General features: G+C 38.6%; 3 protein-coding genes across 3 annotated transcripts; 1 reads left to right on the plus strand and 2 right to left on the minus strand.

Annotated features, from left to right (window-relative positions):
• Positions 1-2,935: 2,935 nt before the first annotated feature.
• On the plus strand, positions 2,936-9,893 carry LOC130735125 (uncharacterized). Its single transcript, XM_057587226.1, has 3 exons — positions 2,936-3,037; positions 3,579-3,826; positions 9,430-9,893. Exons 1-3 carry the CDS (start codon positions 2,936-2,938, stop codon positions 9,623-9,625), a joined length of 546 nt encoding a protein of 181 aa, XP_057443209.1. The 3' UTR covers positions 9,626-9,893.
• A 2,601-nt stretch (positions 9,894-12,494) lies between these two features.
• Positions 12,495-13,708, minus strand: LOC130735154 (uncharacterized). The gene is made up of 3 exons (XM_057587252.1): positions 13,637-13,708; positions 13,132-13,499; positions 12,495-13,051 (listed from the first exon to the last, which is right to left on the minus strand). Exons 2-3 carry the CDS (start codon positions 13,492-13,494, stop codon positions 12,548-12,550), a joined length of 867 nt encoding a protein of 288 aa, XP_057443235.1. The 5' UTR covers positions 13,495-13,499; positions 13,637-13,708; the 3' UTR covers positions 12,495-12,547.
• On the minus strand, positions 13,633-15,437 carry LOC130735126 (uncharacterized). Its single transcript, XM_057587227.1, has 4 exons — positions 14,973-15,437; positions 14,670-14,817; positions 14,051-14,507; positions 13,633-13,711 (listed from the first exon to the last, which is right to left on the minus strand). The coding sequence occupies exons 1-4, from the start codon at positions 15,435-15,437 to the stop codon at positions 13,633-13,635; spliced, it is 1,149 nt and encodes a 382-aa protein (XP_057443210.1).
• Positions 15,438-17,213: the final 1,776 nt, after the last annotated feature.

A 17,213-nucleotide genomic window follows, 5' to 3' on the forward strand; every position in this document is an offset into this window, starting at 1 on the left:
TTTTCGGACAATCGGATCAAAATACGGCCGTTCAGGGGCGTTTTGGTCCAAAATAAAAGCTCAAAACCTCAAAGTTATCAGTTCGGAAAAAAAATTTGACAGCAATGATCCTAACGACATCCGTGACAACAAATCCTAAAGGTACGAAGTCAGATTACGACTTTTCGACAATAAAGTTTCGAAATGTGCGCAAAAATGGTTTTGAATCAGTTTTTCAGATCCTGGACAACTGGATCCATAACGGCGATTACTGAAGGTTTTAGGCTCTTGGGCACGTAGGGAAGATAACCCAAGCAAGAAATCAGGAAAAACTGACAGTTTTACAAAAAGCTCAAAACTTAGAGCACAGAAACGACTACAGAAAAGCCGTAGAAACGATGATCAGAGGTAAGAATCAAGCTAGTTACCTCGATACCTTGAAGTAGGGACGAACTGCGCGAAGATCGGTCGAGTTTTCGCGAAAATATTTTCTCCCCCAAGCTCCCTCAAACTCGCGGCCTTGAATGGTGTGGAATGGAGATATTTTAATTTTTCGAGCTATTTATAGGCAGGCGAAATCGCGGGAAAATTTAAATTTCGCAATTCCGATTTTTGCAGCACGTTCACCGAAGAATTCTAAGAGAGATTCTGGCGTCAGCACGTTCACCGAAGAACTCAAAACAAATCTCAGACATTTGGGAAAAACGAGATCTAAAATCCCAAAAGCGGTGTAAGTTAATCTGTCCCGAAAAACTACTTTTTGCTGTGATGGTCAGATGACAAAACTTTGTTCTGGAGAAAGATTGAAAACGTCGAAACAAATCTGGCGACGCGGAGGGAAACTTCGTTAGAAGTCCCGAATAGAAAAAGTCTTCATCCATCGCTCGAATCTAGGGTTTCGAAGCAAAGAAATTAGCGTCGTCGGACTTCCGAAAAGTGAATACTATCGTGCGTACAGTCCAGGGTTCCGAAATGAAACGCTGGTCGAAGGAAAAATAAAGAGAACCTTTAAATTTTCCAAGAATTCGAAATCTCACTTAAAACGTTACTCTAAAGGCGAAATTAGCCTAATCTGGACACGCTCGCCATAAGGCAGGTGTGCAGACGACTCGCACTAATTCCTACAGCGACTACGCAACATTCCTCAAGCAATTCCTGAACTTTCTCCTTCATTAATCTTTCTCAAACAACAAACTCCTGTCACGCTTACACTGATTCTACGCGTGAGTCGGAAATTAACTTGCTCTGAAAATCCAGGTCTTACATGTAGGACTTAAAGTTTGTTCGAATTGGATTGAGAGATTAAGAAGTTGATTGGTGTGATAGTGATCGAGTTAGAGAAAGAAAGTTTTAGCATAAGTTGAATACATGAGAGTTTTGATATGGATTTCAGAGAAATGTGCTTGGACTACTAAGTGAGATTTACTAAGCTGGATTAAAACCTTAGGGGTTAAGATTATCCTGGAGAGTTGAGAGACAAGTATGAATAAGAGATTTAATGGTTTTAGTTGTGATGATAGCAGTTGAACCTTTGAAGATTAAAATCTAGGGAGCGGAAGTTGGGCTAAGTCCCTTGAGGCACAGTATCTGGTTAGACCATGAAGGGAATGAGTTATGAGTTATGTAGAGATTTTAGACTTAAAAATAAGATATAATTTGACTTGTGGATAAGTGAAAGATTGATTTAAGGTCTGAATGAGGATAGTTCCGAAACAAGAGATGACATATGGATTGTTAGGTATTAAGATGACGATTAGCTTATAAACGATTGATCAATTGGATTTGGATTTGGCGCCTAGTGCCCTAGTACGAGCGTGATATCTAGGTCTATCTGCAGATGATTGCTAGATATCTAACGGTTGTCGCTTACCAAAGATTGAGGTTGGAATAGACGCTCCAAGTGGGACACGCCTGACCACATCGAGACTTTGTGTCAGAATTGGTATTATCTCATTTTGTGAATGGTTGTGATTTATGTGTGTGATATGATTTGGTGTGTTGAATGCTCATTATTGAGTCATAGGGGCGAGGAAGAACACTGACCGAGTCAATGTCTTCCTAACGTTTTTGTGGTGTTTTGTGTGACTGTGTTACACTCTATTTTTTTTTCCTTACTTAGCAAAGATGGTGGATGGAACCATCGGCTAAGAAAGGATGGCGGATGGAGCCAGTGAACGGAGTGTGTCGATCAAGATGGTGGATGGAACCATTAAGATCGATGAGATGGCGGATGGAGCCAGTGAACGGAGTGCGTCGATCAAGATGGTGGATGGAACCATCACGGTCGATGAGATGGGGGAAGGAACCATCGGTGAATCAGGAATGGTGGATGGAACCATTGGACAGACCGAGATGGTGGATGGAACCATCAAGAAAGACGAGATTGGTGGATGGAACCATCAAGAAAGACGAGATTGGTGGATGGAACCAACGATCGTATATGGTGGATGGAACCATAGATCGGACAAACCAGATGGTGGATGGAACTGTCGAATGGACTAGGTGGTGGATGGAACTACTGAACGAGTGAATTGGTGGATGGAACCTTTGAGCTCGGTGTCCGAAAAGTTTGTTTTCCCGTGTCTGAGCTGTTGATGTTGCATCCGGATCACCTGGGCGGGACGCCGACCAACGTGTACCAGCATGAGCATAACACCTGTTTGACTTAAACTTTTGTTGTTTTGTGTGACTGCAGTGAGGCAGTTTGGGTCGTGTTCTAACGGAAGAGTTCCGTGAGGTTCTACGACGGGTGTCTAGGTTATAGACAGTGAAATGAGAGTGACTTGAACATCCTTACCAAATATTTTTCCTGATTGCCATCTTTTGGATATTGAGCCTGATCAACTTGATATTGGAAAATGGTGATCGGAATGATAGTTGGTGTTGGACTATGAAAGGAACGTTAAGGAGAGACGGATTCCCTTTGTGAGAATGATGTGGAACTAGACCATTAGAGATGTCACGTGAAGACCAGAAAGATGAGACTAAGGACAATAACCTATGCGTCGAGACGACTGGGAAATTTGTAGGGAATATCAGAGTGCGCAATGGAAGCGTGGTATGTCTTCCTATAGTAGTTTCGAGGACGAAACTATTTTTAAGGAGGGTGGTATTGTAAGACCCTAGACTTACCTATGTAATGCTTAAGTGATAGATTGAATTAAATGAGACTTTTGGCTAAGTTTGAGTTTTGACAGATTATGCCTGTCAACTTGTGTGAATTTTTAGAGGGTCTTAGCGACCTCATTTGTGAAATCTTCCTTCATGAGAGTTGTAGCCCTTTAAGTGTAGAAAATTCCCGAAGTGAAATCAGCTCATTCCAACCCCTGTAGCTCGAGAAATTCGAATTTTACCGAGTGTGGTTCTGGCAGTAAAGTGCCAGTGAATTAATTTGTGCATTTTTATTTTAATTCCGAATTTGGTTAGGTTATTTAATTAAAAAGAGTAGGTTTTTAATTAAATAAGACCTGGTTAGGGTTTTTTAAATAATTGGGTCAAAGGTGATGAGATTTGGGCTTGAAAAGGGAAAACCAAACCCTAGCCCACTTGTGGTTTGCATGGGATTAAGGGGAAAACCCTATTTTCTTTCCCTCATTCAGAACAGAAACTGCACCCCATCTCTTCACGTGAAAAACCAGAGAGAGAACAGTGAGAGAACTCAAGAAAGCAAGGGGGGAGGTCGCCGCTCAAGCCGCCACCACCGCCGGGACGCCGTCGTACACGCGAGAGAGAGCTTTGCGAGAGGGAGAGAGAAATCGCGAGGGAGAAAGAAGGTGAAGGGGACTTGGACAGCAAGAGATTGTTCTTCCAAACTTCATTCTCTTCTATTTTCAGATCAAGAATCAAGGTAAGGGCTGGTCCTAGGACTTGGGTAGTTTGTTAGGGACTTGTTGCTATGTTTGGTTGTGAAGAATCTGGATTGTTGAGGGTTTGCATGAGGGTTTAGGTTGAAGATTTGGTTGCTCTGTACTATTATGATATGAGACCTATGTGATTTGATTTTTATTGCTGGAACATAGCTTAAAGCCTTGGGCTGAAATGGTTTATAGCTTAAACTAGAGGTGGGAGTTTCGCTGCCAGTTTCCTGTACTGGACAGCGGACTTCAGAGACCCTTTTTACCTGTTTATGGTCGTCAAATGAAAATGTGATTAAAGTGAAAGTTGTAGATTTTCGAAATATCTTTCCAGACATATAAAAATCATATTTTTTGGTTTAGTAATGTGATCTGGGGGTCGTTTTTAGTAACTGTTACACCTGCTGTCTTTCCTGTTCCGGACAGTAAGCTTTAAGGCCAAATATCACCTAATTATGGGACTCAAATGAACTAGTGTTTAACTAGAGAGTTGTAGATATTTAAAATAGCTTTCCAGAAAGGTATCATACGTGATTTTTGGTTGAAAGATACATTCTGTGGCTCTGTTTTTGTGAAAGTTGTTTCTGCTGTCAATATGTTGAGTTGCGAAAATGTTTTGAAGTTTTGTTTAGGAACATGTGTTTAGGAGATGCTGTGAGTTATATGCTGTTAAGCTTGATTTCATGAGCCTTGGTACTTGCCTTGTGGTGCTGTTGTGACATAATATGCATGTTTTTATGTATATGGCTATTCTTAAATGATTTCACACTGTTTAATTGGCTATTTGTACAAAAGGGTCGCTCACCTAGTCGTAATTCCCTTTTGTGCACTGTGAATGTTGTGTTGCTATCTTTAGTGTTGTGAAGAGAATAAAAGACTCTAGGAAGACTTGACTTAGAGCCTCAATATAAGAGAAAGAGAAATAACTCGCTTGCAAGTAAAAAGTGAAAATGTGATTAATGGAACATAGGTCGGTGTAGACTATGGTCCATGAGAACGATGGGCTTGCGCGCGAGGGTGTTTTTGTGGATGAGCCGGTTAGGTCTCCACGTGATAACCATGATTTAGTCATGGGATAGGGAGTGACTGTGTGGGTCTCCCTGAGTGATTTGTGGATGAGCTGGTTAGGTCTCCAGGTGATTGAGGGTTGTACTGCGGTCCCCTCCGAGAATTGTTCATCTGCGGATGATCGAGATTGGCCAAGGAAGGTTTGGTGGGTTGTGTGATGTGAGGATGCACTAGTCTAACTGACTAATTGTCATAAAACGTAATTTCATAAGCGAATGATTATTGTGCTTTATGATATGTTTATGATTATCTTGTTTGCGACCTGACCCTTGCGCTACTTGTTTATGTGTTATCTGTGGGGGGGTAGATGGTCGTGAAGATAACGACGATGACCCATTCTTGGGAGTTGATACTCCGTGACAAGCCACTACCGGATGACGACAACACTTCTGATGAAGAGGAAGAAGATAAAGAGGAAGGGGCCAAGGATATGGTTGGGCTGAGAGACAACCATTTTTCCTTTTGGGTTGAGAGTACCGAGTTTTGGAAGCATTGAACCCTTACTTTATTTTAGTTGGGATAGTTTAACTTGATGTAATTTACTTTGAAGTTTTCTTTTGGATATTTATTTCATACTCTTTTCAATGATTAATAAAGTTTGAGGTTTACGTTGATGATTATTTCCGCAAGTTTGAAATGGTTAAGTTTCAAGAATTTTGTAAAATTGAACTTTTGTCACTAATTGAAGATTAATTAATTAAACGACGGAAATTCACGACGTTTTGGTTACTGTGTGACACCCGAGAAATTGGAGCGTTACATTCTGCAGTATACCAAGGTTGGTCGGGTTATGTCCTGCAACAAAAATTGAAGGGGTTGAGGGGGAAAATTAGAGAGTGGCGTAAGGGGAATGGAGCATGGGGGACAGAAAAAATTATGCACTTGGAGGGTAGATTGCAGGATGTGATGGGAAATTTGGAAGAGCAGGGGGGATCGCATAGCCTTTCAAAGGAGCGAAGGGACATTCTGAAGGATTTATGGAGAGCATACCGTGAGGAGGAACGAATATGGAGACAAAAGTCGAGGGTGCGTTGGCTGAAGGAGGGTGATAGGAATACAAAATATTTCCACCGGATATGCAAGGCGAGAACGGTAAAAAAGAACATTACTCAGCTCAGATATCAGGGAAGAGAGTTGACGGCTCCAGCAGAGATAAAAGCAGCTTTGCAGAATCACTTCCAGAACTTTTTCCGGAAGACATCTGTAACTAGGCCTCGGTTTCAAAATGTAAATTTGCGAAAGGTGACAGAATCTGAAAGTCATTTGTTAGAAGCAGCTTTTACGCAGGAGGAGATTTGGGAAGCTGTTAAAAATTTTGATGGTAATAGAGCGCCGGGCCCAGATGGTTTTAGCATGGATTTTTTAAAAAAAATTTGGAACTTAGTGAAGGATGATCTGCTTCAGTTTTTTGATGATTTTCATCACTCTGGTCGACTGGTGAAGGGCTTAAACTCAACATTCATAGCTCTTATTCCCAAAGGAGGTCACCAGGAAGAGATATCTGATTACAGGCCCATTAGCTTGATTGGAAGTGTATACAAATTGTTGTCTAAGGTTTTATCAGTTCGTCTCAGTATGGTACTCCCGCGTCTGTTAACTCAGAATCAGTTTGCTTTTACAGCTGGGCGACAAATTGCTGATTACTCCTTGATTGCAAATGAGATTGTCCATTCTATGTCATCAAGGCCACAGGGAGGTTTGCCTTTTAAAATTGATTTTGCAAAAGCTTATGATAGCGTTGAATGGGGTTTTCTTTTGGAGCTTTTGCAGGAAATGGGCTTTGGAGAAAAATGGGTCAGGTGGATGCAGGGCTGTATTTCATCAACGTCTTTGGCGGTTTTGGTTAATGGGTCGCCGTCCGATTTATTTTCTATTGAAAAGGGACTGCGACAGGGTGATCCATTATCTCCTCTTCTCTTTAATATAGTGGCTAATGGGATGTCGTGTATGTTGAATCAGCTGCCAGCCCAAGATATTCCATGTGGTGTGGAAGTGGCTCCGGGACTTTATTTAAATCATCTACAGTTTGCTGATGATTCTTTGCTTTTTACAGATTGTGCTCAAAACCAGTATGAGACTTTGGCTTTGGTGGTTGAAACCTTTTTGTTCGCGTCAGGCTTAAAAATTAATTTCACCAAATCTGAGGTATTTGGGGTAAATGCGCCTATGTTAATGGTTCAGGCAGCAGCAAGTTGGTGGAACTTCAAGGTTGGCTCTTTACCGTTCATCTATCTTGGTTCACCGCTTGGTGGCAATCCTAGGCGGTTATCGTTTTGGAACCCTGTTTTGGAGCGGCTGACAGAAAAACTAGGCACATGGAGCTCACGTTTTTTGTCCTTTAGTGGAAGGTTAGTTCTTATTAAATCTGTTTTGAATGCTATTCCACTATACTACATGGCACTTTACAGAGCTCCGAAGGGGATTATTGCGCGTATGGAGAAGATTATGAGGCGTTTCTTGTGGGGGGGGGGGGAGCACAAGGAGATCAAAAAATTATGTGGGTGGCGTGGGAGGAGGTTTGCAAAGAATCTAGGTATGGTGGTTTGGGGGTGGGTTATCTTGAATGGAAAAATAAAGCTATGTTGCTAAAATGGATTTGGCGTTTTGGGCGGGAGAGAAATGTGTTATGGAGGGAGGTGATTTGTGGGAAATATGGGTTGCAGCGGGAGTTGATATCTCTTAGTTTGGATTCACTTGATCATAAAAAATTGTCTATTCCACTAGCTGATGTATATGCAGTGTGGCGTGATAATGGGTTGGTAGGTAGTGTATTCAGGGATGGCATAGCAGTTCAAGTAGGAAGGGGGAGTGGCGTCCTGTTCTGGTTAGATCATTGGGCTGGTTCAGGTCCATTCCGGCTTGTGTTTCCACGTGTTTTTGCTCTAGCATCACATAAGAAAGCAACAGTTATGGAATGTGGAGTGGTGGATGGCCACAAGTGGGTATGGGACCTCTCCTTTGTGCGACACTTTTTGGGTTGGGAACGACAACAATATGATGATTTACTTCATGTTCTCCAACAAATGGTTCCCAAACAGGGCGTGCATGCAGAGGTTGATTCTATGATGTGGAAGCATGATAATATGGGAATGTTTAGTGTGAAATCCCTATGTGCAGTTGTTGAGGCGAGGTGGCTCACGGAGGACGGATGGTCAGTACCGAATTTTTTAAGGCCAATTTTACCGTAAAAAATTGCTCTATTTTTATGGCAGGTTCAGAAGAACAGGATCGCTACTAAAGAAAATCTGAGGCGCCGTGGTGTGGCCCTGGAAGATGGAGCGACTTGTGCATTGTGCTTGGCTGCACCTGAAACGGTTGCCCATCTTTTCTTGCATTGTCCTAAGGTTTGGCAGTTGTGGGTAAATGTATTACACAGAGAAGGTGTTTGGTGGGTGGTGCCTGACTCTATCCCGGGGTGTTTGGCAGAATGGAGGTCTCTTCGTAGAACCACAACAATTATTTTATGGGACTTGATACCGTATGCTCTCTGTTGGGTTGTGTGGCTGGCTAGAAACAATGTAGTTTTTACTAATCTACCTTATGCTGTTGATGAGGTATGGGAGTCCCATTTGTTTATGCTATTTACATGGATAAAGGCTTGGTGGAAGGAATGTCCTTATGGGCGGATCAATTTGCAAGAGGCTTTACAAAGATAGATATTCAGAGCAAAGCAGGTGTACGTCCTATTGTGCCTTGGAAACCTCCCCAAGGTATGACTCTCAAGTTTAATGTTGATGGGTCTTTTCAATCTGGGGGTGCTGGTATCGGAGGTATTTTGAGGAATGGGGCGGGGGTAGTGATTGGAAAGTTTTCCAGAAAAGTTGAGGTCCAGCGTGCTGATGAGGCGGAGGTGCTTGCTATTCTTTATGCTCTCTTATTTTGTCAACAATTTTTGGTATCTTCAGTGGAGGTTGAAAGTGATTCTACCTTAGCTGTTGGTTGGGTAATAGGAGAAAAAATGAGACCTTGGAAGCTTACAAATGAGTTGAACATGATTGATTTTTTTATGTCGTTAGTGTCATGTATTGGGGTAAATCATATTTTGAGGGAAGGAAATGCGGAGGCGGATGAGTTGGCTAAGCAAGGTTGCTCTAGGGAGGATCCGGTTTGGATCTATTTAGGACACTAATTGTGTTGGTGTAAAGGTGTCTTTCTTTGGATTTATATTTTTGGTTGCAGGTTGAAGGGAGACATGGAATTGTTTACCTGTTAGTGCTGGCATTGCTGCTGTTGTTTTTACTGCTGGTTGGAATCGCTGTTTTGTTGTTGTTGCTGGTGCTGTCATTGCTGTTGCTGATAGGTGATGTATGCTGGTTTGCTGTTGCTGGTGCTGATGCTGTCGTTGCTGTTGATGGTGCTGTCAGTGTTGTTGATGATATGCGCTGGTGCTGTCATTGTTGTTGCTGATATGTGCTGTTGCTGATATGTGTTGTTGCTGATATGTGCTGCTTCTCGCTGTTGTTGTTGTTGCTGATATGTGTTGTTGCTGATATGAGCTGTTGCTGATATGTGCTGTTTCTCGCTGTAGTTGTTGTTGCTGTATGAATGTGGCTGCTGTTTTGCTGGTGCTGTTAATTATTGTTGCTGTTGCTACTCGAAAATGGAGGCTGCTGTTGCTGTTTTTGGTTGCTGTTTTGCCCATTGCGCTGTTGCTGTTTGTTGTTACAGAAATTTACCTGTTGCTGCTAGTGCATGACTTTGCTGTTTTTCTTGTTTTGTTGTAGTTGTGTTGCCCGTAATTTGCTACATGGTACCTGAGCTTGTACATATTTGATTTATTGGTTTTTGTTTAGTAGCAGAATGGCTTTCCCAAGATTGTGGTACTCTTTTTCCTTGCTTGGTTTTTATCCCACTGAGTTTTTCCAAGTAAGGTTTTAATGAGGCTCTTTCTTGGGATTTTGTTTTGGTCATTCTGCGGGTTGGTGGTGGGGTCTTAGCAAAGCTCTGGGTGTATATGTTGATTTCGACTGCTCTTTTGTATTTGGTTCTTGACTTGAGTCTTTTTTGACTCTAGCTTATATTATATATTCATTTCATTTTAAAAAAAAACTCTCACAAGTCTTTCACTTAAAAAAATGGATTATTTTACTCTTAATTATTAGTTTTTGAGAGAAATTTATAAAAATATAAGCAATTGATTTATTAAATGGTTTCTTTTACTCTTGGCTAATAAATGTTGTTATCATCTTAAAATTGTTTTGTTCACCATCTCCATGAAGTAAAGAGTAAGTGTTGCGAATGCAAGCCATTCGAACTACACCATGTTTCATTTTATAATTGCAACGTTATATGTATATGAACGTTAATTTTTAGAGTAAAGTACACTCACCCCCTCAAGGTTTGTTAGAATTACACTCTACCTCATTCTTATCTAAAATCTACACCCCACCCAATTTCAGTGACGAAAAATATTCTTCATTAATAATTAGATATTATTTAAATTGTTAATTAATAATTTTAAAAAATATTTTCAATATAATCCAATAAATTTAAAAATGAAAACATCACAGTCCTCCTCATTCTCTCAATCGCGTTATTCCTCCGTAAATTCATAATGCAAATTCTGCTAGCACACCTGAATTTCAAAATTTCCCTTTTCTCAATTTGAATGTTCCCAAATTTTCTAAGTTGTTTCAATTTTTTATATTTTTTATCAGCATCTTCATTCTCTCTCCCAATTTATTTCTTCAACGCCACTCACCCTTAACCTAATCAAATCTCATTCAATGGACCAGCCCCAAATCAATACTCAAAATTTTCTCCTAATTCTCTACTAATCGTTGATCAAACTATCACAACATCCACCCATTCCATTGCATATCGACACCCTTGCGGCAACGACAGTGAACGGCGGTGGCGATGATACCTCGGTGGTGCTTAGAAGAACAGCGGCAACCGCCACAAACTCATCGGAGGATAGTGTTCTTCCCTCTCATCTGAACCTGCACGCCTTCATGCAGAATCGCTCCGCCGTGGAATCGTCGTATCTAAAGCATGGCAGCGAGCACTCGCAGCGCAAGTTCTTGTACCTTAAGAACTGTTAAGAAAGCTTTGCTTAATTTTTTTTTCCAGAGGCCTCTCTCTTTGGATGAAGTACATTGTAGGTATAAGCTTTAGAAGATTTTAGTCATCCTTATACTTGAGGACCATTGATTCTCAATTTCTCCTCTCTCATTCTCGGCCACTGTTTCAGTTTTGTTCACCTCAAATCTCTGAATGTCGATCTCTTGCCGTTTTTAGGTTATTGTGTTTGTATGTTTTCAAGCAATCAACATTTCATTTCGTCTCTGTTGCCATCGCCGATTTCTACCGCCGGTGAGTTGTCTCCCTCCACTATTCCAGGTCTATGCTCTGTCTCGATGTTAGGAGGGATACATATACGATGATGTTGATGTTATATTAAAGATCTTAGCTGGCTTCGTACCTCGCAGGGCGCTTAGGCACAGGTGAGAACTTGTTGAGTGCAGTATTCACATCAATTTTAATATTTGATGAAGTCATGCTTTTATCATTTATAACTGTTAATGTCAATCCATGATGCTTTCTAAAATGTTCTCAACAACCACCATTTATAACTAGTCGATTGTGAGTAATAGTCTAAAATGTAATCTGATGCTTTCTCTTCCTTTTGGGTGTTAGAATTGGATATTAGAGTGTCACACCCAGAGGAAGCTGGTTGAAATTGAAAGTTACCTTATGCATGCTGGAAAACCAAGAAGGTGATATAATTGTGTACATACTAGTAAATAGATGGGACCTTAGCTTAAATCACTTTCTGGCATCTTATGAGTGCTATACTGATTGCCACATGCATCTTGTTCGTAACTTTTTACATGAAATTTGAGCTTTTGAAGAAACCAAAAAGATTATGTGTTCCGGTGACTTGCAGTCTTGCATCTTAAATTGACATTTCGAACTATTCTCTTTACTCTTATTTTTTCTTGAAAATATGGTTTTGGAATCTAATTGCAATTCAAAAATAGATATCTCTATGATCTACTGACTATTTAATTATAGTCTTTTTTACTCAAGTATATTGAGATTATCTATTTTTAATTATTTCTGGAAAATAATCCATACTTCTTTTAGGTTGTGTTTGGATGGGGTGATTGTAGAAATCCAAGGGATTTTAAATTCTAGGGAATTTAATTGATTCAATTGAATTCCCTTGATTTTCAAATTCCCTTGTTTGGATAAGGTGATTAAATTCCATCAATTTTAAAATTCTTTGTTTGGGTAATGCTAGGGAATTCAATTGAATCAATTGAATTTCCTTTATCTTATTTTTTTAATCTAATTAATATTATTTGGATAATTATAATAAAAAAACTTAACTTAAAATTAACCCAGAATTTTATAATCGGCCCAAACCCCCTGAATTGACTCAAAAATCTGAAATTAGTTGGATCACAAATTTCTAATACATTCACGGAGATATCACATTTCCTATTACTTTAAATTTAAAACTGTGTTTTTAACAAGTGCTAACATCAATCCAAATGAAAATTAAATAAAAGAAAGTCTCAACAGTAACAAGTGCTAACATCAATCCAAATGAAAATTAAATAAAAAAAAAGTCTCAACAGTGGCATAGTGGAAAGTTGGAAACACTACAAATGGGTCCATAAACTATAGAAAATCACGAATCAGTGCATAAAAGCTAAGATGTAATCTTTCTTTCTCTCAATGGGAAGAGCTTTCAAAATCTCCAACTTATTTGGATTTTCTGAAAGCCAATCCACTGCTTTTAGCCATTGAGTGCCATTAAGGTCCGGAATGTTCTTTAGCTCATCCATCACATCATGAACCACTTCTTGGACATTTTTCACCCCTTTTCTAGTTGCTTGTACAAATTCACTCAATGACTCAGCCACTTTATTCATTGAAGTAATTATCCCATTCTTTTCTCCACTTTTTCCCTTTTTGAATTCCATTGGTTGTTTGCTTTTCCTTGTTGTAGAGCTTTGTTCATCAGCATCAATATCCACAATATAAGCTCCATCCTCATTTGCTTCTTTGCTCATGATGTCATCTGCATCCAAGGATGTCTCTGCTCCAATTCCCGTTGCTCTATCTTTAGCACACAAGTCTACAATGTCATCCCAATTAGCAATCACCTTAAATCGGAACCTCTTAGCGTCATTATGTGACTACAAAGAAAATAGACAGCATATTAATACTAACACAAACAATAATTTAATTAAATAGTAATAACATTAAAAATCATTACCTTGACATACTCATTCCATGCATCTTCATTTGAAACAGAAATCATATATTTGGTTCCATCCCAATCAAAACCACTTTGACTAAGGATGTCACTAACAATGCCATACCATGATCTCCACAGCTTGATGCGGTTTTTAACATTCTCTCCAATAAGTTGCAAATTGAAGCGTGAAGACAACATTTGAGCCGCAGTGTTATATGCCACTCCTTTCCATGCACCATCACTCTTGTTTCCCATGCTTCTTTGATCTCTAAGTATATCAGCAAGTGCACGGTCCATCTCCAAGTTCCAAGTAAAGTAAGCTCTGCTATCATCTTTCTTATCCTCATTACTAGCTTCCGTCATTTTCCTTTTTCCCCTCATCTCTCCTTCAAACATAAACAAACATTAGACAATTACTAATAACCAGAAGAAAAATAGAGCACTTGAACCTAATTGAAGTGTCCACAGCAAACAGATCAAATAACAAAAAGATGATGAATATCCTCAAGTTATAAAATATTACCCGGCAACCAACAAGTCAATATAGAAACTGTTCCAATAGCTCCTCACTGTCCAAGTCTCTGGTCCAGTTGTAACCCTGTTTGAAAATAAATAAACATGAAGAGTTTCTGAAAATAAACAGAATATACATATACAAGACAACATACTAAGCATTTAACTAATAATTGGATGAATCAAGCCACAGTTAGTTCTGATCAATCATTCAATTAATATTAATAGGATAAAAAGCTTGGAAACAAGGCTCTTCTAAGTGAGCCAACACACACAACAGAACAAAGCAACTACAGAAATAACCAAGAAACACATAAGAAATGGAAAAACAGATAACAGACACAACAAACAAGGTAGAAAGCAAAGACAACTGATAACATGTTGTCCCTAAACTAAGTTTCTCCTATGTTGATATTCAACAAACATATCCATTGCTAAAGTGTCCCGAAACGTTGTCCATGCCTCAGATACTTGAATAGTTGTGACCTCATTTGCAACATTACTTGTAATTGTTTCCCCATGTTGACTGGTTAACTCTTCATCAACAACCGATAAAAGCTCCAAGTCTTGGACCTCTAAAATTGGGTCATATTGTTGCTCATCTCTTATAAAATTGTGCAGTACGAAACAAGCGTTAATCATTCTTATTTGTGTTTTTATATCAAAAAAAGATGGAGTTCTTAATATACTCCATCGTTTTTTCAATATCCCAAATGATCTTTCAATTACATTCCTTGCACTTGCATGACGGAGATTGAACAACTCCTTGTAGTTTTGAGGGGTGTTTCCAATCCACTCATTGAGATGATATCTAGTCCCTCGATAAGGTGCTAAAAATCCTGGGCCATTTGTATATCCTGCGTCGACCAGAAAGTATTTACCTGCGATGGTTTTTTTCCAAGAAAACAAAAATCATATAATTGTATTTAATATAGTAAAAAAAGTATCAAGGTTGAGAATATTTTCATTCGGAATTTGAAGGTGATTTTGACGACGTAAAGCATCTCGCAATACTCGTGAATCTCCTGCCGAGCCTTCCCAACCAGGTAACACGTAAATAAACTTTAAATCTGGACCACAAACCCCTAACACATTCGTAGAGATGTCACCCTTTCTATTACGGTATCTAGGTTTATCTTCTGCTGCCACTGTTACTGGAATATGTGTCCCATCAAGTGCTCCAATTGAATTCTAAAAAAGTTTAAAAATCATAAATAAGTTGTAATTACTAGAAATCTCATAATTACTCAAGCTTGTGATAAGTTTACCTAAAACCATCTCCATTTGTATGCCTCAGAGCCCTCTAGATTATTATGGTCTTGAAACTTCAAATATTCCCCACTCACTTTCATCACAGCTCGTAGGACATTGTTGAATTGCCTACTTATTGTTTCTTTGGATCTATAATAGGTAAAGTGCACTACTCTGTACTTTAGGTTGTGAGCAAGGATGTGCAAAAACATTGCCACTGCTTCAATCGTTGGGACATTTCTTGTTCTTACCAACTGTCCTTTATCTTGTAAAATTCCACAAAGTTTAAAAAATGCCCTTTTACTGACTCTTAATTGTTCAATGCAATCACTTTCAGTTCCTCTATATAGACGATTAAGGAAATTGCGTCTTTCCAATTCCCAATTTCGGGACGGTTCCTTAACAAAATGCATCTCATGATACCAAGCTACTACACCTAAAAGCATAGCAACGACACTAGCAACAATGAATGTTATTTGCTCCTGCAATTTTGTCTCTTCTTCTTCATTTCTTTTACGTTTTCGTAAAAGAACTGAAGTGTCAACTACTCTAAGATCCATTTGTTAACTATAAAAAAAACATATAATAAAACATCAATATTGCATGACACTATAAAGAAAATAGGAAGTAAGAGAAGCTAACTCAATCAGATTCAGAATCAGCTAGTTTAAACATAAAATGGATAAGATGTGATTAAAAAGGACAAGGGATGTGTACAAGCTCACTAAGAAAATGTGAAGAGTTAAGTTAAAACATTCTCTAAATAATAGCGTAAAAAACACTCATTATGGTTTGCTCATCTTTCAAACAAACTGTAAAAAATTCACACTGAATGTGGACAGAATTTAAACTCAAATTTCTATTTTTTTCTCAAATGGTCATGGCAGAATATAATAAGGTTTCAAGCATAGGGCTTAACTGGAAGAAATATCTAAAAAAGTAAAAAGTACTAGAGCATTGAAGTGGAAGAAATATCTAAAAAGTATGAACTTGCCATGGCAATCAATTTGAAGCTACAAATTATACGTCAGATTAATCAAATAGTATAAAAATAATGATTGAATACTAGAAAGACATAAATATTCATTTAGTAAGGAAAAAACACTCTAGATCTCTGTTAGCTTCCGCTAGGAAAACTATTTTTTATAAACTGAACTTCACAGATAACTTTATTCCTCTTTTAGATTTTACAACACACACAAACAACTTATTGATTAGTACCTATAGTCCTATTGAAACAATCAAAGCATGTTAGGACAGGAAAGGAAGAATTGACAGTGTAAATGAAAATTCAAAATTAAGTAGATAGACAAGTAAATGGACATGACAACATAAAAGACAGGAAAACAAGAACCTTAGAATCTCTTGACATGCTCACCAAAAGTGATGTTTTGTGCCTGAAAATTGAGGAAAGCAAGGATTTATCAATATATTGGCACATGGCGAAAATGATTAATATGGATACCACTCACTTCACCCATTGACGAGTAAGTATACTGTTGTAATAAAAGACAATAGGCAAAGAGATTTTTTCAGCACAAAAATAAAATATAGATACCCCTGTGTAGCAAATTATTGACCTTCAGAAAAATAGATTGCAAGCACAGTCCATAAAAAACACTCATTATGGTTTGCTCATCTTTCAAACAAACATGCTTCTAGGACTCAGAAACCTTCAACATCATTTATAAAGTGAAGTGCTCAATATTTAGGCTCAGCATAAGATGTTTACCAAATCTATTTCTCTTTCATTAAATCAAATTTAAAAAATGTAATGATTATGATACAGACCTACCAGAAGATGCCAACAATATTTTTAAAAGAGAAAGAGAAAGCAACAAGTCCCTTATAGTTCATATTAGTTGCAGTAACTGAGAATATTATTTATCTGTTATGAAAATATATTAGACAAACCAGCAGTATGTAGAAACTGTAAAAAACACTGCAAGTCAGCGTGAAGACAAATATGATTATTTAGGAAGTGACTGAGGACTGTAGTTATATTCCGAACATGCCTAATTGCCTATTTCAATGGTATGACAAGAAGCTGCAACATAATTTTGGTAGTCATCCTTAGAAGATACAGTGAAGTTTTCAATAACTAAAATATGCAGACAGAAGAAATGCTAAATATTGAGAATTCATACCATTGATGTCATCCAGAGAGACAAATGATGGGTGTAATTGCACAGCAGCTTGGATTAGTCTGGATTTCGCAAGTTCAACCACAACCTTAGCTGAAGGAAAGAAGAGAAAGACTACACTCTGTGAGTTTGATTGCTTAGTTGTGTTCATAATTTCAAACCAAACCAGAAACTACACCTAAGAGAAGCTGA

Source organism: Lotus japonicus, chromosome 2 (assembly GCF_012489685.1).
Source record: "Lotus japonicus ecotype B-129 chromosome 2, LjGifu_v1.2".
In the NCBI taxonomy this organism is placed as follows: domain Eukaryota; kingdom Viridiplantae; phylum Streptophyta; class Magnoliopsida; order Fabales; family Fabaceae; genus Lotus; species Lotus japonicus.

What these genes read in the sequence shown, in the direction of transcription:
- LOC130735125 (XM_057587226.1), top strand. Translation starts at nt 2,936, where the DNA reads ATGTCACGTGAAGACCAGAAAGATGAGACTAAGGACAATAACCTATGC. An exon ending in GAGTGCGCAATGGAAGCGTG is followed by an intron (nt 3,038 to 3,578) that starts GTATGTCTTCCT and finishes TCCCTCATTCAG; the next exon opens with AACAGAAACTGCACCCCATC. An exon ending in TTTTCAGATCAAGAATCAAG is followed by an intron (nt 3,827 to 9,429) that starts GTAAGGGCTGGT and finishes TTCTCGCTGTAG; the next exon opens with TTGTTGTTGCTGTATGAATG.
- LOC130735154 (XM_057587252.1), bottom strand. Translation starts at nt 13,494, where the DNA reads ATGAGGGGAAAAAGGAAAATGACGGAAGCTAGTAATGAGGATAAGAAA. An exon ending in CATGGAATGAGTATGTCAAG is followed by an intron (nt 13,052 to 13,131) that starts GTAATGATTTTT and finishes TTTTCTTTGTAG; the next exon opens with TCACATAATGACGCTAAGAG.
- LOC130735126 (XM_057587227.1), bottom strand. Translation starts at nt 15,437, where the DNA reads ATGGATCTTAGAGTAGTTGACACTTCAGTTCTTTTACGAAAACGTAAA. An exon ending in TCCTACGAGCTGTGATGAAA is followed by an intron (nt 14,818 to 14,972) that starts GTGAGTGGGGAA and finishes AAACTTTTTTAG; the next exon opens with AATTCAATTGGAGCACTTGA. An exon ending in GACACTTTAGCAATGGATAT is followed by an intron (nt 13,712 to 14,050) that starts GTTTGTTGAATA and finishes ATTTTCAAACAG; the next exon opens with GGTTACAACTGGACCAGAGA.